The 24398-nt window shown below is 55.9% G+C and overlaps 2 protein-coding genes across 5 annotated transcripts; one reads left to right on the top strand and one right to left on the bottom strand.

Annotated features, from left to right (window-relative positions):
• The first annotated feature begins 201 nt into the window (after window positions 1-201).
• On the top strand, window positions 202-15926 carry LOC138840918 (tectonic-1-like). The gene is made up of 15 exons (XM_070041345.1): window positions 202-421; window positions 1198-1318; window positions 3935-4065; window positions 5420-5571; window positions 6562-6661; window positions 7326-7435; window positions 8408-8428; window positions 9484-9615; window positions 10006-10131; window positions 10883-10968; window positions 11762-11902; window positions 13170-13332; window positions 15053-15178; window positions 15354-15498; window positions 15856-15926. Exons 1-14 carry the CDS (start codon window positions 202-204, stop codon window positions 15495-15497), a joined length of 1773 nt encoding a protein of 590 aa, XP_069897446.1. The 3' UTR covers window position 15498; window positions 15856-15926.
• LOC138840919 (voltage-gated hydrogen channel 1-like) lies at window positions 15225-24362 on the bottom strand. Of its 4 annotated transcripts, XM_070041347.1 has the most exons (6): window positions 20247-20648; window positions 19290-19577; window positions 17750-17854; window positions 16808-17039; window positions 16127-16239; window positions 15225-16035 (listed from the first exon to the last, which is right to left on the bottom strand). In XM_070041347.1, exons 1-6 carry the CDS (start codon window positions 20304-20306, stop codon window positions 15970-15972), a joined length of 864 nt encoding a protein of 287 aa, XP_069897448.1. In that variant the 5' UTR covers window positions 20307-20648; the 3' UTR covers window positions 15225-15969. The 4 variants fall into 4 exon arrangements, with proteins under 4 accessions (XP_069897448.1, XP_069897449.1, XP_069897450.1 ...); XM_070041348.1 differs by lacking the exons at window positions 15225-16035; window positions 16127-16239; window positions 20247-20648 and adding exons at window positions 23272-23311; window positions 24192-24362 and having other exon boundaries at window positions 16608-17039; XM_070041349.1 differs by lacking the exons at window positions 15225-16035; window positions 16127-16239; window positions 20247-20648 and adding an exon at window positions 21827-21962 and having other exon boundaries at window positions 16608-17039.
• Window positions 24363-24398: the final 36 nt, after the last annotated feature.

Raw genomic sequence — 24398 nt, 5'->3', positions numbered from 1 at the left:
GGCAGTTCGCTGAGGACCACCAACTCGGTCTGCGGACCCGGACGCAAGCCACGCCCCTTCCCCGCCCCGCCCCTCTCCCAGCAACGCCCGCTGCCTGACCGACCCCCTTCCCAGGTCGCCTCGCGCGGGGTTGTCGCGGTTGCCAGGGCAACGCGCCGGCGGTGGCGCGGGTGGCGCGAGCGGCCCCGGCTCCGCAGCGCCATGGCGCCGCCAGGCCTCCCCGCGCTCGTGCTGGCGCTCCTGGGCTGCGCGGCCGCGGTGAGCGCGCAGGCCGCGGCCACGCCGCCGGCCACCGCCGAGGGCCTCAACTCCACCGCGGCGGCCCCGGCCACTCCCGGAGCTTCTCCGCCGCCGGCGACCCTGGGGTCCCCCCGGGCGCCGCGGCTCCCCTCCGGTCCCAGGCCCGCCCCGGTCACGGACGGTGCGTACCGAGAGCCAGTTCCTGGAGATCCGGATCCGGCGTGGAGGGCGGGGGAGGAGAGCCAGCGTTAGTGCTCAGGGCCAGAAATGAGGACTCCCCGCCGAGGAAATGCAGTGGAAGTTTCTGGGTAGTGGTGGAAGTGAACCCCCGGGCGGCCCTGAACTTTTCATTATCCTAGCTGCTCGGAAAGCTGAGTTCTGAGGATCGAGGTTCAAATCCACCCGGGGCAGGAAAGTCCATGCAACTCTTCCACTGAAACACCGAAACCGCTGGAAGTGGAGTTGTGCCTCAAACGGCAGAGCATTAGCCTAGGCCCTGAGTTCAAGCCCCGGGTACACACACACGTAATGCAGACCTCCCAGTGGTCATCGTTAGTATGTAACAGTTGCTAAGTGGGGAGATTTCTGCTTCTCTTCCATGCTCTCTTGTAAATCACCAGAGCGATGTTAAGCCCCTGAGCCATGGTGAGAATAGGTATGCCAGTTCTTAAACCCGTGTAGTCATCAGCATCATCTGACAAGTACGGTGATTCAGGTTTCTTATTCAGCTTATCAAAGTGGAGTTAGACTCCAAACAGAACTTCCAAACAAGTCAAACAAAGAGCCACTTTGTGAGACCTGAGAGATGAAGGGTTCAAACGAACTCGTTTCCACTTGGCAGATTTCCCCACAAGCGCAGCACAGTACAGTGCCCCTTTCCTATGACACCGACTAAGACACCTGGTGTAGGTAGGGGGCAGTCACCCCCTGCTGATTGACCTACTCTTCTTCCTGCAGTTGCCTCTCTGTGTGTCTGTGACTTGTCCCCAGCCCAGTGTGACATTAACTGCTGCTGTGATCCCGACTGCAGCTCCACGGATTTCAGTGTCTTCTCTTCTTGCTCAGTTCCAGTCATTACGTAAGTGTACAACCTGTGTGTGTGTGTGCGCACACACGAGGCACTGATGCTTTACTACTTGCACCACATCTCCACTTCCAGCTTTTTTTTTTTTTTTTTTTTTGGTCTGTGGGGCTTGAACTCTGGGCTTGGGTGCTGTCCCTGCGCTCTTCAGCTTAAGGTGATTGCTCTACCGCTTGAGCCACAGCAGCACTTCTGGTTTTCTAGTTTGGAGATAAGAGTCTCAAGGACTTTCCTGCCCAGGCAGCCTTTGAGCCTCGATCTTCAGATCTCAGCCTCCTGAGTAGCTAGGATTACAGGCCGTGAGCCACCGGTGCCCAGCTACACTTCCAGCTTTTTAATGGTTAACTGGAATACATATTTTTTTTTTTTGGGTCCGGTCGTGGGGCCTGAACTCTGGGCCTGGGCGCTGTCCCTCAGCTCTTCAGCTCAAGGCTAGCGCTCTATCACTTGAGCCACAGCGCCACTTCCGGCTTTTTTTCTTTTTGCTTATGTGGTGCTGAGGAATCGAACCCAGGGCCTCAGGCATGCAAGGCAAGCGCTCTACCACTGAGCCACCTGCCCTTTAATGGTTAACTGAAGGTAAGAGTCTCATGGACTTTCCCACTCCAGATGGCTTCAAACTGCAATCCTTAGATCTCAGCCTCCTGAGTAGCTAGGATTATAGACATGACCCATCAGTGCCAGGCTTGTATAGTACACTTCTTTTCCCTCCCTCCCTCCCTCTTTCCCTCCCTCCCTCCCTTCCTTCCTTCCTTCCTTCCTTTCTCCCTCCCTCCCTCCCTCCCTCTTTCTTTCTCTCTCTCTCTTTCTTTAGTCCTGGGGCTTGAACTCAAGGCCTGAGTGTTATCCCTGAGCTATTCTGCTCAAAGCTAGCACTCTACCACTTTGAGCCATAGCTCCACTTCTGGTTTTCTGGGACTTAATTGGAGATAAGTCACAGACTTTCCTGCCTGCTGGCTTTCAACCAGAATCCTCAGATCTCAGCCTCCTGAGTAGCTAGAATTTATAGGCATTAGCCATTGGTGCCTGGCTGTATGGTACATTTTTAAGCCATAAATCTTCTAGATCATCTCCACTTGGACTCTCACAATCCTCTGAAGATGGCTTTATTTAAGGACCAAAAAAAAATTTTTTTTTTTTTGGGTCAGTCGTGGGCCTTGAACTCAACCTGAGCCCTGTCCCTCAGCTCTTCAGCTCAAGGCTAGCACTCTACCACTGGAACTACAGCACCACTTCCAGTTTTCTGATTGTTTATTGGGGATAAGAGTTTCACATACTTTCCTGCCCGGGCTGCTTTTGAACCACAATCCTCAGATCTCAGCCTCCTGAGTAGCTAGGATTACAGGCATGAGCCACTGGCGCCCAGCAAGACCAGAATTTTTTTGGGGGGGGTCCGGTCGTGGGGCCTGAACTCTGGGCCTGGGCACTGTCCCTCAGCTCTTCAACTCAAGGCTAGCGCTCTACCACTTGAGCCACAGCGCCACTTCCGGCTTTTTTCTTTTTGCTTATGTGGTGCTGAGGAGTCGAACCCAGGGCCTCATGCATGCAAGGCAAGCACTCTACCACTGAGCCACCTTCCCAGCCCAAGACCAGAAAATTTTGATCCATTCTTATACTTATAAACAATGTCTGTATGTATGCATGTGTGTGTGCGAGCCTGTCCTGGGGCTTGAATTCTGAGCACTGTCCCGGAGATTTTGTGCTCAAGAGCAGCGCTCTAGCATTTGAGTCACAGCCCCACTTCCGGCTTTTTTGGTGGTAAGTTGGAGTCTTTGGGACTTTATTGCCCAGGCTGGTTTTGGACCTCAATCCTAAGATCTCAGTCTCCTGAATAGCTAGAATGACACGTGTAATCAGATTGGTACCTGGCCAATTGAAGCACTAAAGAAGTTTCTTATCATTGGTATGGAGTTTCCAGGTTTACTTGCATCAAACTTATACGCTATAACAAGATTTCCTTAAAAATGATGATAAAGAGCTGACGCCTGTAATCCTAGCTACTCAGGAGGCTGAGATCTGAGGATCGCGGTTCAAAGCCAGCCTGGGCAGGAAAGACCGTGAGACTCTTATCTCCAATAAACCACCAGAAAACCAGAAGTGGCCCTGTAGCTCAAATGGTAGAGCACTCGCCTTGAGCTGAAGAGCTGAGGGACAGCGCCCAGGCCCAGAGTTCAAGCCCCACGACCAACAACAAAAAAATGATGATGAAGTTGGGTGCTGGTGGCTTCTGCCTGTAATCCCAGCTACTCAGGAGGCTGAGATCTGAGGATCACAGTTCAAGGCCAGCCTGGGCAAGAAAGTCCAAGAGACTCTAATCTCCAATAAACCACCAGAAAACCAGAAGTGGTGCTATGACTTAAGTGGTAGAGCGCTTACCTTGAGCTGAAGAGCTGGGGGACAGCGCTCAGACCCAAAGTTCAAGCCCCACAAATGATCCAAGAAAAAAAATGATTGTGATGACTATTTTCTGTTAGAGGAAAAAAAAGCTTCAACTGCTAAACATTGTAGCGGCTAACAGTTCACATGCAAGCACATGACAGGCTTTAAATCATCATGCTAAGACTGTGTGCTTCTGCTTTGGAATTTAATGCTATTATTCTTTGTAACTTTCAGGGGCGATCACCAGTTTTGCAGTCAAAAAGCAGCCGTCTACTCACTGAATTTCACAGCAAACCCTCCACAGAGGGTGTTTAAACTTGTTGACCAGATCAATCCATCCATTTTCTGCATTCATATTACAAACTGTAAGTATTTAATGCCAGTCTACTTTGTGAATCCTTATAAAGTTTTCTTTTCTTTTCTTTTTTGCCAGTCCTTGGCTTGATGGGCCTGGGCACTGCACCTGAGCTCTTCAGCTCAAGGTGAGAGCTCTACCACTTGAGCTACAATGTCACTTCCTGTTTTCTGGTGGTTTATTCGAGATAAGAGTTCCATGGACTTTCCTGCCCGGGCTGGCTTTGAACTGCGATCCTCAGATCTCAGCCTCTTGAGTAGCTAGGATTACAGGCATGAACCACCTGGTGCCTGGCTGAGTTCTTTCTTTACTTGATTTCCAAGGCATTTCAACTGTAACCTGCACAGGAATCCAGATTTACATGTATACATGTGAGTTTTAGGTTATTTCCTCTTGTGTAATGGTTGAAAATCAGGTCTATGTTAGAAGAGTACCTGTGGTTTCTATTTCCTTTTTCTTTTTATTTTTACTAAGATTATTTGCATGAAAGCAGGATCTTTATTTTTATCTGAGTATTTAGTTCCAGTAAATCTAAGTGTGAAATGTCCTCAACATGTCAAAGATCAGAGACACATTTATGGTTTCATCAGTATATGTGTATCGTGGGCAGGTGGGGGCATGTGTGCGTGCGTGTGCGTGCATGCATGCCAGTTTTAGGGCTTGAGCTTGGGGCCTAGTTGCCATCCCTTAGCCTTTTTGCTCAAAGCTGGTGTTCTATCCCTTGAGCCATACCTCCAATTCAGCTTTTTGGTGATTAATTGGAGATAAGAGTCTCTTGGATTTGTCTGCCTAGGCTGGTTTTGGACCCCTATGCTCAGATCTCGACCTCCTCAGTAGCTAGGATTACAGGCATGAGCCACCAGCACTTGGCTAAATTTCATCATCTTCCTTCAGTGTCTATTTTGTTGTTGTGATTGAGAACAGGCATTACACTCTGATCTGTTACCTGCAGTGACACAGCTGACCAGTGATTGGCCGTTCTCTGCCATACCGCCAGCCCAGCCAGCAGGCCCGTCCTCATTCCCCCTCTCTCCATGGCCATCGGGGAGCCTCTCCTCTGCTCCCAAGAGGCAGCAGCAGACTCCATGGCAGATTCAGTCTCTGTGGAGACTGGAGTAGATGAAGGGCTCTTCTTGGCTGGCGTGGCTTCTGTTCTGCCATTTCCATGTAGGCGTCAGGAACCATTCCTGCCCCACAGTCAGAAGCAGGAAGTCTGTTTATTTAATAAGGCTCGGGAAATCCTGGGTGCAGGAAATATGCAAAAAGATTCTTCCTGCTTAACACTACAGCTTCTAGACCATGACAGGTGTCATATCGAATATCCATGTTTATGCTGATGTAAAATACTTTTTCCCTAATAACAGATAAACCCGCACTGTCCTTTACTGATCCGGAAGTGCCCAATGAAAACACTTTTGACAGATCCATGAAGACACCTAGTGGTTTCATGTCTAATATGGAATCAGATGTTTCTCTTACAACCATTCGGGAAGCTGCAAACACTGCAAACTATAAGGTGAGCCTGAACTGTGTCCTTGTGCTCTTGTAAGGTAACTGTCAATGCGTAACCCAGGACTGCCTCCCTGGATACAGAGACTTGGTATTGTGCTCTAAAAAAACGTAGTATTTGTGCCTTTGAGTTAAAGATGATGGAAATTAAAGCTGAATATTTAAATTCTGGATGTAGGATTGATTTCAGTTCATTGCCACTGTGGTAAGCTTTGTTTTCATCTCTGCAGAATTCTGCTCTATCAACCTTAAAAGATACAGAATTCATCTGGGCACCAGTGGCTCATGCTTATAATCCTTATAATCCTAGCTACTCAGGAGGCTAAGACCTGAGGATTGTGGTTTGAAGCCAGTCCAGGCAGGAATGTCTGTGAGACTCCAGTTAACTACAGAAAACTGGAAGTAGAGCTGTGACTCAAGTGGTAGATCATTAACCTTGAGCACCAAAGCATAGGGACAGTGCCCAGGTCCAGAGTTCAAGTCCCAGGACTGGCACAAAAAAAAAAAAAGAGAGAGAGAAAAAGAATAAGAGCTGGGCGCAGGTGGCTCACGCCTATAATCCTAGCTATGTGGGAGGCTGAGATCTGAAGAATGCAGCCAGCCTGGGCAGCAAAGCCCAATAAATCACCAGAAAAAATGGAAGTGGAGCTGTGGCTCAAGTGGTGGAGCACTAGCCTTGAGCTGAAGAGCTGAGGGACAGCGCGCAGGCCCCGAGTTCAAGCCCCATGACCTACCAAAAAAAAAAAAAAGGTTGAAATCAGCACTGTTGCATCTTTAATCCCAACACTTGGGAGGATGAAGCAGGAGGATTAAGAGTTGAGTCCAGGAGTTGAAGACTAGCTTTGGCCACACAGTGATACCAGGGCCATGCTGTGTGGCCCCTCGTGGGCATGCAAGTCAACGGTGACGGAAAGCCTGAGAACACTGTAACCAGTGCAGGTGGTTGTGTCTGTAGTACAGGTTCACTGTGTAGTACATGTGTTCACTGTGTTTGTAGTATGGGGATCCTGTGCAGATTTCACATGCGTCTTCGCCTTCATTTCTGCGGCTTCCTTCGCCTCTCACGTCATCTCTGTGCACTGACAGCAATCCTGCAGGTAGGAGGCCCCCTGTTCTTTCTCCCTCTGACGCTTTGCTGGTGGCGGTAGTTGTAGCCAAACAGGCTACAACTTTGGGCACAGAACCTTCGGGCCAGCAGAGGCCTCCTAGTTCAGGCCTCCAAGCCCAGCCACACTTGAGGACTTTGGAATGTGTGTATGTGTGTGTGTGCCACACACACACTTTGTGTTCTTGCTTGGCTCAAGGCTGGCACTCTACCACTTGAGCCACAGCTCTACTTCTGGCTTTTGTGTGATTAATTGGAGATAAGAGTCTCATGGGCTTTCCTGTCCTGGCTGGCTTCACACCACAATTCTGAAATCTCAGTATCCTGAGTAGCTAGGATTACAGATGTGAGCCACAGCTCCAGGCCATAACATAAACATTTTATGTGCATCTTTTCTTTTGCTTACACAGACTATTTCTGAAAGATGTCCCAGCTACTCTATGCTGGCACCTCTGGGGGAGGGGCTGGGGCCGGACTGGAGCATCCGGGGTCCTCTGGGCCTCTTGTGAATTTGGCGCATGCATTACCTAGTTGAAATAGAGCTTTGCAGCCCTGTGTTAGACAGCATTGCTGCGTTCCAGCTGTTTGGGTTTCCGATGGGGGCTGACGCTTTCTTCTCTGTGTCCTCGCCCGGCCGGGAATGTTACGATCTCCAGGGTTTCTGATGAACATGGCTGTTGCGTGCACCCGCAGGGTGCGTGTGGAGCAGTGTGGAGAAACCGAGGCCCTGAGCATGGCTCACTACAGCAGCCCTGTGATTTTGGGGGTGAGTGGAACTGGTTTGTTGTATAATTCAGAATAAGATAAGCACAGAATCATTTCAGTGACCAACCTTTAACTGTCTCTTCCCCGCACTTAGGTTCTAACTATTATGAAAGCAATTTTGGGAATCATTTTTGTCTATACAGCTAGATCATGTATTCTTTCATTCATTGATAGCGACATGCAGTAGTGTCTGTCTGTGAATCAGACAAGTCATGAAAGCCTCATGGTGACAGCCACCATGCTGGGGTGAGAAGCCGTCTCTCGGCGGAGCCCTCGGTCTCTGGCTGGCTGAGGAGCCGGGCGGCGGGGAGAGCAGGAAGGAGCTGCTGAGTCTGGAGCTGCTGAGTCCGGCTCCATCTCCTAATGGCGTTGGGTCAGAGTAAGCGAGCCAGCCCCACTCGCCACGGCTCCACTTCCGGCTGTTTGCTGGTTAACCGGCAATGAGTCTTACAAACTTTTTTGCCCAGGGTGGCTGTGAAGCTCGATCCTCCCACGTCAGCCTCCTGAGCAGCCAGGTTACAGCGTGGGCCACCGGCGCCGGCTGGACAAGGCCACGAGGCCTGTGAGCTCTTCAGGCCATTTGACTTCTGGGCTGTCCTGAAGGCGTGTGGGTACCACACTGGCCCAGACCTGTCTCCCGCCCTCCCCCTGAAGCTGAGGCTGAAGGTGGCCAGGAGGTGGGGGGAGGCGCGCCCCTCCCAGAGGAGAACCCTACTGCACTGCCCGGCAGGCGGAAGCGTGGCATGGGTTGGACGCATAGCAGGAAACTAGCTGGAGGCTGGGGGCTTTGGGGCGGCCACAGTGACCAGAAGGGTGGGACCTGCATCTGTTCTACCCCAGGCTAGTGCTTGGTGCCCACAGGGAATAATGATGGGAGCCAAGGCCTGTGACTGCGACCTTGAACCAGCAAGAAAGGCTGTGGAAATGGTCTCTTTGTTGTCCTTATCAAATTTGTTGTTTCTTTTATTCCTAGGTGCCTAATTCAGCAACACATGTAAGTACTGCCTCTTTCCTCCTTCCTTCCTCCCTCCTTCTCCCTTCCGTCTTCTTTCCTTCCTTCCCTCCCTCCCTTCTTCCTCCCTCCTACCTCCTTCCTTCCTTCCTCCCACCCTCCCTTTTTCCTTCCGTCCTCCCTCCCCTCTTCCCTTCTTCCTTCCTTGCTCCCTTTGCTGATACCAAAGTTTGAACTCAGCACCTCACCTTGAGCCATGCCTGCAGCCTAGCTTTTTGCTGGCTGTGTTGGGAGATGGAGTCTCACAGATGTCTGGCTGGGCTGGCTTTGAACTACTATTCGTAGATCTCTGCCCCTGAGTAGAGCAGGACAGGGATCTGGCACGGAGCAGCCCGTGTGTGACGGGCAGCTTGGGGCTCCACGCAGACAAGCGTAGGAGTTAGCAGCAGGCACAACATGGGCCGAGTTTTGTCATCACAGTCAGCTAGACCTTGAGTTCAGCAGATTTCCTTCCATCCGAGTGATGCTAGAGGCACCTCCCAGCCCGGAACGATCTATGCTCATTTCGTCACACATGATGCAAGACGTGCGCACGCCCCTGCCACACGCTCCCTAGTGAGGAGCGGGGAGGCTGTTCCAAGTTGTGAACAGCAGTGTCCCTACACCCGCTCACCTGCTGTGCGGAGCACCGACGTTTTCTGCTGCATAGGCCCCGAACGTGCACTCAGCGTATCTAGCTTACCGGCTCTGCGAAGATAGTTGGGTACTTGAGGCACAAGTCAGTGTGCTTTTGTAAGTAGAGTCTACAGGAACGTTCTGTGATCCAGATGGATACCTCTGGGTAGGAATGTAAATGAGAGCGGGGAGAGAATGGTGGGAGAGATGACGGTCGATCTGCCCGATCCTGGCCTGGTGTAGCTACCAGGATGGTCACTACTGCACTTGGCTGTGGAGTGGAAAGGCGGTCTTGCTAACTTTCTTGTCCAGGCTGGCCTTGAACAGTGATCCTCCAGTTCTCAGCCTCCCAAGTAGCCAGGGTTTCAGGTGTGAGCCGCCAGCTCCCTGCCAGCTTTCTCTTCACTGTTGCCCCCTTGCAGGTCCCCATCACCATTCAGTCCATCACCATCCGTTCTCAGAATCACACGCTGCAGCGGCTGGAGGACACGGCGGTGCTGCAGCCGGCTCTCCTCACTGGCCAGGGTGGAATCTGCATTAACGTTGTTCTTGAGGTGCGCTCCCCACTTGCTCTGCCAGCTCCCGTGGCTTACGGCAAGCTCTGGACCTGGGGGGCAGTGGGGGGCCTGTCACAGGGGCCCGGCCCCTCTCGGGGTATTGGCCTGTCTCACTGGGCCCCTCTGCAGCCTCCATGAATGTGTTGTGGTTTTGTAGCTGCCGCTGCTCTGTTTATACAAACACTGAGCGCGGGAGCCAATGTGGAATTAATGCATAACTCGGGCACCAAGAGGCTCAGGTGACCCCATCTCTGGGGTGGGGCTGTGGGGGTCACTGCAGAGTCAGCAGAGATGAGTCGGCAGAGAAAAGTGGCAGCCCAGGGGCTTCTTTGGGTTGTAATATAGCAGGTGTGGGCACCTTTGGGGGCATCCTTTTGCTCTGTTTAGGTCAAGTACAGCCTCACGTACACAGACGCAGGGGTCATATCGTCTGCGGGCGTTGCCTTCCTCCTGGGCTCCCTCAGCGGTGTGGTGGCTGATGTGCAGCAGAAGTTTGAAATTCACTTTCTCCAGGTGAGTTGGTTCAGCTCTATTCAAGTATTTCACAGCTGTGTAAGTAAGAGTGTAACGTTATCCGGGTGCTGGTGCTCCTGCCTCTAATCCCAGCTACTCTACTCAGGAGCTGAGATCTGAGGATTAAGGCTCAAAGCCAGACTACACAGGAAACTTATCTCCAGTTAACCACTAAAAAGTTTGAAGTGGAAGTATGGCTTAAGTAGTAAAGCACCAGCTTTGAGCAAAGTAAAGGCCTGAGCCCAGACCCTCAGTTTGTTTCAGTACTAACACCAAGTTGGTTTTTGTTTTTTTTTTTGGTCGGCTGTGGGGCTTGAACTCTGGGCCTGGACGCTGTCCCTGCGCTCTTCAGCTCAAGGCGAGCGCTCTACCACTTGAGCCACACCATTTCCAGGGCCTCCTGCATGCGAGGCAAACACTTTACCACTGAGCCACCTTCCCAACCCCAAATCATAATTTCTTAGTGAAACAGTCATTTAGAAGCATGACTCCGTGTGGCGCTGGGTCCAGCACAAAGGGAACCTCACAGAACAGGAGGCTGGCATGTGGAGTGGGGGGTGATGGGAAGGGAAGCAGTGTGGGCCTCGAGCCCTTTCCTTTCCACCTGTTTGTCCAGCTCTGTGGTGGACCTCACACGCCCAGGGGAAGAAACCCTGTGCTGGTCACCGCCCCCAGCGTGACTGTGAACGCAGCGGGTTCCCCTGCCAGTTGCAGTGCGTGCTCATGGCGGGCTTTCTGTATTTCTCTGCAGCAACACACAAAGCCAGTTCCTGTCAGCGGAAACCCGGGCTATGTGGCGGGGCTCCCGCTGCTGGCTGGCTTTCGGCCTCACGGGGGATATCCTTTTTTTGGTCTGGGAAGGAAGGTGATTCTCTTCCTCTTGGGGCTCTGTGGACGGAGAGACCCGACATGGCCAGAGCTTCCTCTAAGGTTTGTGTGTGCACATGTGTGTGGCAAGGGGAGGGGACTGGAGGAGACTGGTGCTTGCACAGCCCAAGAGAATGGCAGTGGTTAGAACTGAAATCTTAAGACAGAAAGTTGGTGTTTGGGCATATTTGCCTCCATATTGAAAATGAAACTCCTAAGAAAATTGATGATTTTTTTTGGGGGGGGATTTAGATTTAGCTCTGAAGGGCCACTTTTTTGGGGGGGGAACATGGGGCTTGAATTCAGGGCCTGGGCGCTGTCCCTGAGCTGCTCAAAGCTGGCACTCTACCATTTTGAGCCACAGCACCACTTCCAGTTTTCTGGTGGTTTATTGGAAATTAGAGTTTCAAACTTTCCTGCCTGGGCTGGCTTTGAACCATGATCCCCAGATCTCAGCCTTCTGAGTAGCTAGGATGACAGGCGTGAGGCACTGATGCCCAGCTGAAGGGCCACTTTCTGAAGAATTTTCTCAGGAAGAAGCCAAGTGCAAGTGCCAGTGCCTCCCACCTGTAATCCTAGCTACTCAGGAGGCTGCTATCTGAGGATGCCATTCCAAGCCAGCCCAGGCAGGAAAGTCTGCGACCCTCTTAGCTTGTGGCTGGTCTTGTGGTGGGTCTGGTGATGCCTCAGGACTGACAGGTGGGCGGGCTGCTTGAGGACCAGGTTGCTGGAGCGCTGGGCACGGCCTTAACTGTGCCGGAATGTCTGGGATTGTGCAGACCCTCAATAGATACCGACAGCTCACCATCCTGCAGAGCACGCCCGAGCAAGACTGCTTCGCACGCCCGGGCCCCCGGACCCCGGTGCTGTTCGGGTATGACGTGCAGTCCGGCTGCCGACTGAGGTGAGCCACCTGTTCCCATGGGGACCTGTTGGTGGGCACTACAGAAGAAGGCCCCTGTTCCCTGTATTCGCCATGCTGTGCCTCCACCACGCATCAGTGGTCACCATTAACCATCAATAGCTAATGACCACACCACGCTCCTACACGCATGGCAGCTGAGAGCTCACGGCTCTGTGCTCCGGTGTAAGCTTGCTTAGCACTTAATGTGCTGAAGTCCTTCCTCCGTTTCTCTTTCCCTTACACGGCATGGTAAGCAGTGAAAGGAAGCCTGAATGGGACCTCTGCTTTTTTTTTTTTTTTTGGCCAGTCCTGGGGCTTGAACTCTGGCCTAGACACTGTCCCTGAGCTTCTTTGGCTCAAGGCTAGCGCAATACCACTTGGGCCACAGGGCCCCTTCTGGCTTTTTTTTTTTTCTTTTGAGTAGTTTATTGGAGTCTCCCAGACTTTCCTGCCCTGGCTGGCTTTGAACCACGATCCTTAGATCTCTGCCTTCTGAGTAGCTAGGATGACAGGCATGAGCCATTGGTGCCTGGCTGCTTTTGTTTTTTTGTTATCAATCATGTATGTGATATAAATTGGCAAATAAGTCTGCACAGCTGGATAAAACCAGTTCTTCCCCCTGTGGGCCCATTCCAGAGCGATCACTTGCCATTCTTGTGGCCGATGGAAATTTTCCTCAAATCTTTCTCGTTTATTTTATTTGCCATTACTGGGGCCTAAACTCAGGGCCTTGGTGCTGCTCTTTAGCTTTTTCTGCTCAAGGCTGGCACTTTATCATGTGAGCCATGGCTCCACTTCGGATTTTTGGTGGTTCACTGGAGGTAAGAGTCTCATGGACTTTCCTGCCTGGGCTGGCTTGGAGCCAATATCCTCAGACCTCAGCCTTCTGAGTAACTGGGATTACAGGCGTGAGCCACTGGTGCCTGGTTTTCCCTATCTTTAAGTGACTTCCACATAATGCTGCTCCCTGATGTTTGGATTTTCTGAGTGATTCTGGAAGATTCTCAGAGCCTTTACTGTGTCAGAGTCCTTCAGGAGGAGGGGTGGGGTTGCGGAGAGGCAGTGTTTCCCCAACTTCCATCCACGGCACTCTGAACAGAGCATGTCTCACAGTGGAGTCTGGTTTGAGAAACGTGGTTGTGGCTCATCTACCACCCCCCTCATGCAGGGGTCTCTCCCTCCTGGACAGGGAGAGAGGGAGAGAGGAACAACACTGGGGGGGGGGAGCAGGCCTCTGCTGCTTCAGTTGGCCTTTCCCTTCCTGAAGGCTGAGCAGCGCCATCCCGTGTGAGCTGGCTGCACAGAAGGTTGGGGCGCTGCTGAGGGGCCAGGCCTTCCCTGACTACGTGGCCTCCTTTGGAAACTCACGGCCCGAGGACGTCCTAGATTGGGTGCCTGTCCACTTCGTCACCCACTCGTCCAGAGGGAAGGTAGGGGGAAGGAAGGGCAGCCAGGGCTGTTCATTATGTCTGCAAATGTGCTGCTGCCTGAGACACCCCAAATCCAAGCTAGGCCCCCCCAGGCATCTCATGCTGGGGCGGTAAAGATGGAACCATCCGCCTGCGCAGTGCACAGGCCCACGTGTGAGCTTTCAGTTCCAAGTCCCCAAAGAGGAATGGAGGCTGATACCATACAAATAGGTTTCTGGTCACGTGGTACTCTCTGCCCCCCAATTTTCTTTTGTCTTAGCAGTCAAAGTGTGGGCGGCCTGTCCAGGCCCCAAGGCGCCCGCTCCCGCTTTATCACTCCCGCCGCTCATCGCCCGCTTCTGCCTGTCAGCTTCGTGGCGGCCTCTCATTATCCACGTTGTATTTATAGCCTGGGCTTGGGGTGAGGAGGGGGTGCAGCTCCCCAAGGGGCCCAGCATGCTCCAGTGTGCTCTGCAGCTGCGTACACATTGCTCCTCCATCTCCTGGGAGCTGGGCACTGACTTGTCACCCTCACCTGCCTGGACGGACGGATGGGGGAGGCCGCTGGACTCGCCCTAGGCCTCCGCAGGGGGCCGGCGCCCCCAGCCCTGTGGCTTCCAGGTGGACTTCAGCTGTGCCTCCAAGGGCCACTCCCAGCTCAGGGTTCCACCAGCGCTTTTTGGGCACACAGCAGGCCTGCCACTAAGGCAGGCCCTAAGGCATGTATTTAGAAATACGTGTGTGTGTGCGCACGCGCACGCGTGCTGTTACTGGGGCTTGAACTCAGGTCCTGGGCATTGTCCTTTAATATACACACACACATATCTTTTTTTTTACTCAAGGCTAATGCTCTATCACTTGACCCACATCTCCATTTGTCTTTTTGCTGGTTAACTGGAGTCTTGTGGACTTTTCTGCCCAGGGTGGTTCTGAACTGCAATCCTCAGTTCTCAGCCTCCTGAATAGCTGGGATTGTAGGTGTGAGCCACCAATGCCTGCCTCCAGAGAAAGGTTTTGTTTTTGTTTTCATTGTGGAAGTTTTAAGCATCCAGGGAAGTGCCTGGGCATGGAACCCGTCCATCTACCCCGCCATCGTACCCCTCCCCTCCCCCCCCCAACAGCCAGCACTGCCACCTGAGCAGACTCAGAAGGCAACAAAGTCTGGAGGGCCTCCTTTGGGGCTGACCAAGCATTTTGGGTCCTGGGGCAGCGGCAGTGTGCAGTCGTCCACTGTGGCATGCATGCTTGATGCAGATGCTTTGCTGGTATCTTTGACCAGGTATGGACACAGCTGAATACCTGGATGTCAGTTCTAAATGGCCAACTGATAAAATGAGATAAATGAGTGCTTAGTCCATGCTTGTAGCAGTGGCTCAAGCCTGTAATCCTAGCTACTCAGGAGGCTGAGATCTAAGGATCATGGTTAAAACCAGCCCGGCAGGAAAGTCTGTGAGACTAGGCACTGTCCCTGAGCTTCTTTTGCTCAAGGCTAGCGCTTTACCACTTGAGCCCCAGCGCCACGTCTAGCTTTTTCTGCTTATGTGATACTGAGGAATCTAACCCAGGGCTTCCATGAGACTTAGCTCCAGTAGACTCAGAAACTCCATCAGAGCGGTCTTGGTCTCAGCTCGGGTGGGTACCCTCCCCCGGGCAACGCTAAGTGGCCGTGGGGATGGTGGTCCGGGGTTCTAGGGCTCAACCTCGAGCAGCCGCCACGCTCATGGGTTGAGGTCGCATGCAGGGGCCCTGCCAGCTGCCCGTGGCTCTGCGCGTGGAGGTGGAGTGGACCAAGCTCGGGAGACTGGGGAACCCGCAGGCCAGGATCGTGAACGTCACCGCCAGCCTCCTCTCTGCCCCGCTTCCCAAGGTGAGCGCGCCCCACCCCACAGCCCCTGCAACAACCAGCTCAGAGCCCAGTAGCACTGGCAGATGTATTACTTGATAAAGGCGTTGAGCACCCACGCTGGGGCGCCCCGCGGGGAGAACGCCCCTGCGGAGGGGTGCTGACCTCTCCCGCTGACCCGCCGCGCCCCCGGCCGCAGGTCCGCATGGGCAGGGACGGCGCAGTGCTCTTGTCCAGCGCGGTCCGGTTCGTGGACGTGTCCGCTCCGGCCGAGGCCGGGCTCCGGGCGCCGCCCGCCATCCACGCCCGGCTGCCCCCCGGCTTCTTCTTCCCCTTCGGGTGAGGTGAGTGCGTGGCGGGGGGTGGGGGGCAGTCCTTCCTCCCTGCCCCCCACTGGACGCGGAATCTTCCTGAAGCGAAGCGCCTACTGCAGGGCGGCTCTGCACAGCCGGGGCGGGCGCTAGGGGGAGGGGGCGCGGGATGGGGATGGGGGGCCGGGCGCGGGCGCGGGGGTGGGGGTGGCGGGCAGGTTGCGGGCGCAGCGTGGACGTGGACCGCAGTGAAGGGGGAAAGGCGGAGGGCGGAGCGGCTGGAAGCCGGGGTGCCGCTGGGCCTCACCCCCCAGGGCCGGCGCCCCAACACCAGCTCCTTACAAAGAGGGAATGGAGGACTTTTCGCCAAGCGGCTGCTTCTCCTTGCAGAGGGCGCCCGGCCCGCCGCCCGCGGGAACCGAGGACGGAGTGGACGGGGCGGACGTCAGGCCCGCAGTCCGCTGTGCGGCGGGGCCGGGGCCTGGCTCCCGCCCTCCCCGAGGCCTAGGCCTCGCCCGACAGCAGGCCGTGCCCGCGCAGCAGCCCGTGCAGCCTCTCGATCTCGCGCTCCTGCGGCAGGACAGGCCGGGGTCAGGCCGGGGTCGGCCCCGGGTCTGGGGGTCAGCCCCTCGCCGTCCCCGGCGCCCCGGCGGCTCCTCACCTTCTCCGCGCAGCTGAACTCCAGGTGCTGGATCTTGGCGGCCAGCTGGACGTTCATCTGCTTCAGCCGCAGGAGCTGCCGCTCCGAGCGCGTCTTCACCGAGATGATGATCCCTGCGGGGAGGGGCCACGACACGGCTTCCGTGCGTGCGCGTGAGCGTGCGCGTGCGCGCAGGACCTGGGCTGGAGCTCGGGACGCGCGCTGCCACATGAGCCGCCACGCCGCTTCCGGCCTTCTGGCGGTCCGTGGAAGAGTCTCACAGACTTGGCTGCCCGGATGCTTTGAAGCACTACCCTCAGACCTCCACCCAGCTCGGACCCCCAAATTCAAAACAGAGCCGCGCCAGGAAAAGCCTGAGAACTTCTGGACCTTTCCAGAAGTGTCTCTTTCCCCCCTTGTACTGGATAGAACCCAGGGCCTCAGCGCAGCCTGGTCTGGGTTGGCCTCAGACTCGGTGCTCCTGCTCCAGCCTCCGCACCACCTAGCTAAGACCGCAGGCACAGGCCGCGCTGCGGCAGCGACCATGGGAACGGCTGCGGTGAAGGTGCCGAGCACAGTGCTGCGTGAGATGCGGCCAGGCTGGTGGCGGCCAAGGGTCCCCCCGCCGAGTCCCACAGACTTGGGAACCCCGGGTGACCAGCCGTGCCCTGTCCCACCGCAGCCCACGCGCATGGGACGCACCGTTGATGATCCGGGCCACACGCCACAGCCGCAGCAGGATCAGCAGGCCCAGGGCCTCGAACTCGTGTTCCCGAAACAGAAGGACAATGTCCAGGACAAACGACACTACCACCACGATGGTATCCAGGATCTCAAACTTGTGGTGGAAGAACTCCAGGTGGAAGACGAAGATCTTCAGGAAAACCTCCACCATAAAGAGGAACAGGATGGCGATGCTCATGTAGTGGAACACCTGAGGACGGAAGCAGTCACCTGAGCCCCCGCTGCCGTGCACAGCCGACGGCGAGCCCGCCGCCAGCTACGGGCGCACCACCCAGCCCTTGTTCCAAAGAACTGGGAGCCGTCACCCCCGCTAATTCTGGGGGGACAGAGTGCCCATCAAGTGGTGGGGGCATCCCTCAGGTGTCACAGCTCCTGTACCCTGGAATGGGTGCCAACCTAGGTGGGAGGGAACTAGGCAAGAGCCCCCATCCAGTGTGTGTGTGTGTGTGTGTGTGTGTGTGTGTGTGTGTGTGCGCGCGCGCACGCGCGCACGCGCCGGTCCTGGGGCATGAACTCTTTTCTCTCGAGGGTAGTACTCTACCACTTGAGCCATGCCACCACTTCCAGAAATAAGCATGTCAGGGACCTTCCTGCCTGTCTTTGAACTGCAATCCTCAGATCTCAGCCTCCTGAGTAGCCAGGATTACAGGCAGGAGCCACCAGTGCCAGGCCCCATCCAGTTCCTGGCTGAGGAACCCTTTCCTCACAGGGGCAAGTCCCACAGTGGCTAAATGGGGCAATTTGAACATGAAAACACAACAGATGTACCGTGACACACACTGGATTGTTCTGACCTCTGAGTCCCCAGTGAGGACCTGCTGCTCTGGGGGTGGGGCGGCTCCATGCGGGGAGTAGAAGCAACCCCATGGGCAGCCATCCACCAGGGCTGCACGGCCTTACCCAGGGCGCATAGTTGTTCTTGTCGGCCTGGATAATCTTCAGGTCCAGGAGGAGCTCGGCAAGCACCAGGAGTGCATCCAGGATCACCAGGCAGATGACCACCACCTGCCACAGAGACCAGCCAGGAGCCTGAGCTCACAGCATCCTGCCCAGTCCCTTACAACCCCCCCTCCCCCCCATATTGCTACACTGCTCCTTTCTGTTCTCCCCCTCCCTGTACCCAAAGGCCACCTTCTCGGTGGCAAGAAGTATGTGCTTCTTAAAAAGTGGTTTGTTTGCTTTTTCTTTTTTGTGTGTGTGCCAGTACTGAGGCTTGAACTCAAGGCCTTGATGTTGTCCTGACCTTTTTTGTTCAAAGATGGTGCTCTATCACTTGAGCCACAGCTCTACTTCCAGCTTTTTGCTGGTTAACTGAAGAGTAACTGAACCTGAATTCTCAGAGCTGGGCGTTCTGACAGCTGGGATTGCAGGTGGGCGCCTCTGGCACCTGACTCCATTTGTAAAGCCACACAAGTGTGGGGAACATTTTTTTTCTTTCCATTTTACCCCAGAAGTCAGTGAGAGAGGTGCTGTCCACTGCTTCTAGAAGGGATCTGGACATGCGGGATGCCTGCAACTGTGCCCTGCAAGGGCCTGTGGGCTCCCCCAAGGCCTCCCACTCCCCACACCCCAACTTGCTCCCAGCACCTGCTCATTCCCTGGGGTGTGATGGGGCCACATTGCGTGTGCACACGCTGCTCACCCCACGAAGCCCCCACAGCCACAGGCCAAACCCAGCAGGCAAGCCAGGTGCCAGTGGCTCACGCCTGTCATTCTAGTTACTCGAGGTTGCAATCTGAGGACCCCGGTTCAAAGCCAGCCCAGGCAGGGGTTTGTGACTCTTTATCTCCAATGAACCACCAGAAAACCAGAAGTGGCGCCATGGCTCAAGTGGTAGAGTGCTCACCTTGAGCTGAAGAGCTCAGGGACAGTGCCCAGGCCCAGTTCAAGTTTCACAGCCAACAACAACAAAAATCGGGCAAAGAATGCACCGAGCCCCTAAGGCAGGCTGCTGGGGGCTTCTTTCGTGGAGTAGACTCGAGCGAGCGCCTTCCGCCTCCAGCAAGCAGCCTTTCACTACCACACGCCTGTCTGGGAATTTGCATAACCTAAAAATTGCCACTGTGACCATTTAAAAATTACACCAAGTTCAGCGGCCTTCAGCACCCTCAGTCGCGTGACTACCACCACTATCTAGTTCCAGCACCCCAAATGGGAACCCCAGATCTACTGTCACCTCCTCTAGTTTATGGGCAGCCGCCATCTGCGGCGTGTCTGCCCGCTGTGCCCGCTGTGCCCGTCCCGTGAGTGCGGTCGCCGTGTGCAACCTTGCTGTCGGCCTCGAGGCCATCCTGTGTTCAAGGGCATCCACATACAGTGCATGTCCGTGACTCCTTCCTTTTCACGGCCGAGTAATATTCCACTGAACGAACAGGCCACGTTTTATTTACCCACTCCCGGAGCGGCGGGCAGGGCAGGGGCGGCCGCGCTGCTCTCCTACCTGGAACCGGTGCGAGATGAAGAGCCTGCGCAGGGCGCTCCTCAAGTCCCGGGGCGCCGCGGGCGCGGGCGCGGGCGCGGAGCCGGGCTTGGGGGCCGCGGCCCTGCCCTCCTCCGCGGGGCCCGGCTCCGGCTCCGGCTCGGGCGGCTCCTCCTCCTCGGCCTCGTTCTCCCACCGCTGGTAGTTGACGTTCCAGGCGCGGTAGTCGTCGCCGACCACGGTGAAGTGGCGCAGGAGGCGGCCCATGGCGGGGCGCGGGGCGCGGGCGCGGGCGCGGGCGCGGGCGGCCTGCGGGGCGGGGCGGGGCTCAGCGCCGGCGGCGGCGGGGCCGGGAGGACGGGGCGCCCCGGGGAGGCCGGTGCTGGGCCCCGCCGGCCCGCCCCCTTCCCGCCCCTCCTCCCGGGCTCCAGCCGGGCCTCCACGTGGGAGCCCGGCCTCCAGCCCCACCCGGCCTCCACGCGCGGGTCCGGCCTCCACGCGCGGGTCCGGCCTCCACGCGCCGAAGGCCCTGCCCCTGCACGGCCCCCGGATGTCCCCACCACACGGTCCCTCTCAGGAACTTTCTCCCCCACGTCCTCCCCAGACCTGCTCACGGGGGCAGATTGCTCAAACACCCCCATCCTTCTCGATGATTCCATCGCCCTCAGGCACAAGGCCCGGCTTGGCAAAAGCAAGATGCAGAATGCTGGGCTGGAGGCCGGCGCTCCACCGCCCGGCCACGGCGCCCGGCCGGCTTTGCTCCGGCCGCTCACTGAGGTGAGTCTCCTGGGCTCCCGCCGGGGCTGGCTCAGGCGGTGACCTGGGCGGGCAGCCTGGAGAGGGCCTGGCCTGCCACACACCCACCCGCCCTGGGGTCTGGAACCTTCCAGCCCCCTCCCGCGGCCCAGATTTCCCCGGGGAAGCCACCCCTGGACACAGGGAGCCCGCAGGTGCTGTGCAGAAACCACAGCGTCTCACAGGGAGGAAAACGCTCTTTCTGGAAACTTGCCGCCACTCAAGACGCAACTTGGCCGTCATCCGGGATGAAAGTATTTATAGCGCCACAGCGCAGAACACCATTGTGATGTAAGTCAAGTCCGCGGCGGCCAGAGCAGCAAAGTTACAGAGCGAGGCTTAGACCCCACCCACGAAATGTGGGCCTCGCTCAGCGGCTTCACCACCCTGGCCCGTCTACACTGGGGAAACTGAGTCACAGGGGTGCACAGAGTGCCACCCAGGCCTGGCCCGGAGCGACCGCTCGAGAAGGACACACTCCTTTCCCCTCCTCCATGGCTCTGAGACTTTCTCATCGCTGTCCATCTCCCTCTCTGGTGTCAAAGCCCAAGACTGGGCCAGGCACCGCGCATGGGCCTGCCTCACGGCTGTTCAGGAAGTGGAAGAGATCAGAGTTCAATGTCAGCCTGGGCAAAAGCTCGAGACCCTATCTGAAAAATTACTAAAGCAAAAAGGGCTGGCTCCGGGCTCACGCCCATCACCCCAGCCACTCTGCAGGAAAGCCCACAAGATGCTTTTCTCCAGTGAACACCAAAAACTGTGGAGAGGAGCTGTGGCTCAAGTGGTAGAGCCCCAGCCTTGAACCAGAAAGCTCAGGGACAGCGGCCAGGCCCTGAGTTCAAGCCCCTGTACCTCACACCCTCTACACACACACACACACACACACACACACACACACACACACACACACACACACACACACACACACACACACACACACACACACACACACACACACGGCTAGGTCATGGCTACGACTGCCAAGGAAGTGCAAAGCCCTGGGTTCAAACTCCAGTGCTCCAACAAACCCCACCCAGGAGGGTGAGCCCCGAGGGGCAGGGGCTGTGCCCGGGAGTGCGCGGGCTGAGCACACAGGTGCTGCCCAGCAGGCAGGCCCAGGCCTGGAGGGGCAAGAAGGCTGAGGCCGTCAGCTGCAGAGCAGGCAGTCCCCGGGTTCAAGGCTCAACAACATCTACAGGATAAAGGTTCTTTTGAAGACACTCGGCCTGGCGCCCCTCCGGTCTCCCTCTGTCCCCTGGGAGCTGGTTTTGAACACCTGGTTAGCCTGGGACCCAGCACCTCCAGAAGGTCAGCATAAACCCTGGTGTCGATGCCAAGGCTGGGCCTGGCAAGCTTTTCCCACCAGGGCATGATGGGAATGCGCCTGAAGCCCAAGTTCAGCCCCCGCCAAGCAGGCTGTGCTGAGGAGTGGCCTACTGGGCTCCTGGGCAGCCGTGACTGTGGCTACACCAGAGCGCTGGGCAGACTCTTGGGGGAGAAGCTCAGGCCACAGGGCCTTTGCACACATGGTTCTCTGCCTGGACTATGTAACTCCCTCTGTCACCTGCCTCCCCCAGCCCCGAGCTCCAGCAGGCTGGCCATGCCCCCTCTGCCACTTCTCTGTGACTCCATCACCCCATTCCTAAAGAGGGTGGGGGTCCCGTTTACACCGTAACTTCCGAACCCAGGAGAGGGAGTGGTGGTGGAAAGCAGCCACAGCAGAAAGCAGAACCCCCACCACCGCACCCCGCAGTGCAGCTCACCTGACGGCACCCCATTCGGTCTCAGTGTTCTGAGGAATGTCTATTTTTAAGATCAGGGAAGTCTTTAAATAAGCGTAGAGGCTTTTCCTTCTCCAGAGTGGGGAGGAAGTTTGAAGCCCACAGAAAACAACCCATGCTAGGTGATGACTCCCCAGAGCCCAGCCTCCTCCCCATTTCCTGTAGGTTCAGGGGCCTTGATTGGCAGGTGCATCTGCCAATCAATGGGTGCACCATTTACAGACTGGGAATCAGGGAACAGAGAAGCCAAGAGACTTACCCAGAATCACACAGCCAGGGAGTCATGGGGTTTGAACTCAGGGCCTAGGCATTGTCTCTGAGCTCTTATACTCTATCACTTGAGCCACAGCACCACTTCTGGTTTTTTGGTGGTTCATTGGAGATAAGTCTCCAGGCCTTCCCACATGGGCTGGCTTTGAACCATGATCCTCAAGATCTCAGCCTCCTGAGTAGCTAGGAGGACAGACCAGAGCCACAACTTGCTCCTTTTGGTGGAACCGGGGTTTGAACTCAGCACCTTGTGCTTGCTAGGCAGACAACTGAGCCACTCTCAGCCCGTTAAGTCTTTTTTCAGGTTGAGCCTCTCACTTTGTCGCCAGGGTTGGCTTTAGACTACGATCCTTTTGTTTATGCTTCCTGAGTAGCTGGGCTCACAGGCATGAACAACCATGCTTGGCTTCTTCTATTTCATTTCCTAAAAGGTGGGCTTTGGGACCCACCTATGGGCTGGGTTTGGAAGCTCACTTGGGAGGGTGGAGGGCACATGTGCCTCTTTCCCTGTGGCCGACATTGCCACTCAGAGAAGTCCCTGAGTCCATGACGCAGAGGTGCACAGCTGCAGGCAACAAAGACAAAGCAGCGGCTGGGAATGGTGGCCCTGGGTCTCAGTGCCCTGGATCAATGTTTCAGTGACGCTCCAGCCAGGAGAATGGGGGGGGGCCCACTCTGCACCCCTTTCCCTCCTGCCCCCACTGCCCCAGTGAACCCCTACCCCTCCCTGACCAGGCCTGATGGCAGAATACCCCGGCTGCACCTGGGGCCTCCTGGTAAACTGAGTCCGGGAGAGGACACAGCAGCCAGTGGCTGGGGAGCACGGACGCCGCAGGCCTCACGACGCTGGGACAAGTGCCGGAGCTGCATTCCTTCCTCTGCCTCTTCCCGGCTGCGCCGCCACGGCGCGACTCCCCCGTGCCCGGCGTCCTGCGCGGCCCCAGCCGGTGGCCCAGCCTGGCACTCAGCGCTCTGCACGGGCTTCCACACAGGGAAACTGAGGCTGGGGCCGTAATCTGGCCTACAAAGCTGGGCTCGCAGCGTCCCAGCTCCTACAGACTCTGCAAAGCCCACGACAGGGCTGTACCTCGTGACCCCAGGATGGCACGGCCGCTCCGGCCTGGGGAGAGGCTCGCTGTCCCCCCACAGCCCTTTACCTTCTTGTCCTGGGCCTGCATGCTGCTGTCGTCCCTGCACCTGCGGGAGGAGACATGACCGTCAGTTGTGACGCTCTGCCCTCCGGGTCCAGTACTCTCTGCATTTGCCAGACAGGCTCTCTACCACCTGAACCACATCCCAAGCCCTATATCTTGTCGGGGATGGGGCTTGAACTCTGGGCCTGGGCACTGTCCAGCTCAAGGCGAGTGCTCTACCATTTGAGCCACAGTGCCACTTCCTGCTCGGCTAATTTTTTTTTTTTTTTTTTTTTTTTTTTTTGTGGGTCGTGAGGCCAGAACTCTGGGTCGGCTAATTTTTGAGACTACATTCTCACTTTCTGATCAGCTCAGCCTGGAGCTGTGATCCTCCTATTTGGGCCTTCTGCTAGGCTGGGATTACAGGTAAACACCACGAGACCTAACTTACTGGTTCTGAAGGGGTGAGGTCTCATGAACATTTTGCCCCAGGCTGGCTTGGAACCTTGATCCTTCGGATCTCAGTCTCTGTATAGCTAGGATTATAGATATGAGCCACTGTGCCTAGCTGCAATCTTCTTACAGATTAGTTTTCCTTCAGATCTGCATAAAGCTAAAAAACGTGTGGAGTACACACGTCTTTTTTTTTTCTTTTTTTGTCGGTCATGGGGCTTGAACTCTGAGCTTTGGATGCTGTCCCTCAGCTCTTCAGCTCAAGACAAGCGCTCTACAGCTTGAGCCTCAGCACCACTTCTGGTTTTCTGGTGGTTTATTGGAGATAAGAGTTTCACAGACTTTCCTGCCCGGGCTGGCTTTGAACCTTAATCCTCAGATCTCTGCCTCCTGAGTAGCTAGGATTACAGGCGTGAGCCACCAGTGCTCGGCTTACACACAAGTCTTGACACACACCCACAGGGATTGGAAGTGGGAACTCGGACAAGCACCTGTTCAGTTGTGGCGCTGCTTTGTGGTGACTGGGGATAGGACGCGGCCAGCGCCCCACAATGGCTCAAGGGCAGAAAGACCCGGATGCACACCATGGATGGACTCAGCCAGCCAGTAAAGAGAGAAGCTCCACTTACATGCTGCACGGGAGTGGGCCTTGGAAACACAAAGCTGAGTATGCCATCCACTGCATGGCTGAAATGTGT

The sequence above is a fragment of the Dipodomys merriami genome, unplaced genomic scaffold (genome assembly GCF_024711535.1).
Source record: "Dipodomys merriami isolate MVZ:Mamm:240054 unplaced genomic scaffold, mDipMer1.0.p SCAF_307, whole genome shotgun sequence".
Classification (NCBI taxonomy): domain Eukaryota; kingdom Metazoa; phylum Chordata; class Mammalia; order Rodentia; family Heteromyidae; genus Dipodomys; species Dipodomys merriami.
The sequence above is the reverse complement of the archived record's forward strand: the minus strand, read 5'-3'. Positions and strand labels throughout refer to the sequence as shown.

Coding starts and splice junctions, on each gene's coding strand:
- LOC138840918 (XM_070041345.1), top strand. CDS start 202: ATGGCGCCGCCAGGCCTCCCCGCGCTCGTGCTGGCGCTCCTGGGCTGC. Junction 10,132..10,882: donor TTGAAATTCACTTTCTCCAG/GTGAGTTGGTTC, acceptor ATTTCTCTGCAG/CAACACACAAAGCCAGTTCC. Junction 10,969..11,761: donor GGCTTTCGGCCTCACGGGGG/ATATCCTTTTTT, acceptor CTGTGCCGGAAT/GTCTGGGATTGTGCAGACCC.
- LOC138840919 (XM_070041346.1), bottom strand. CDS start 20,306: ATGACGGCCAAGTTGCGTCTTGAGTGGCGGCAAGTTTCCAGAAAGAGC. Junction 19,578..20,246: donor GAAAGAGCGTTTTCCTCCCT/GTGAGACGCTGT, acceptor CCCGCCCCGCAG/GCCGCCCGCGCCCGCGCCCG. Junction 17,040..17,749: donor AGAACAACTATGCGCCCTGG/GTAAGGCCGTGC, acceptor TTCCGTCCTCAG/GTGTTCCACTACATGAGCAT.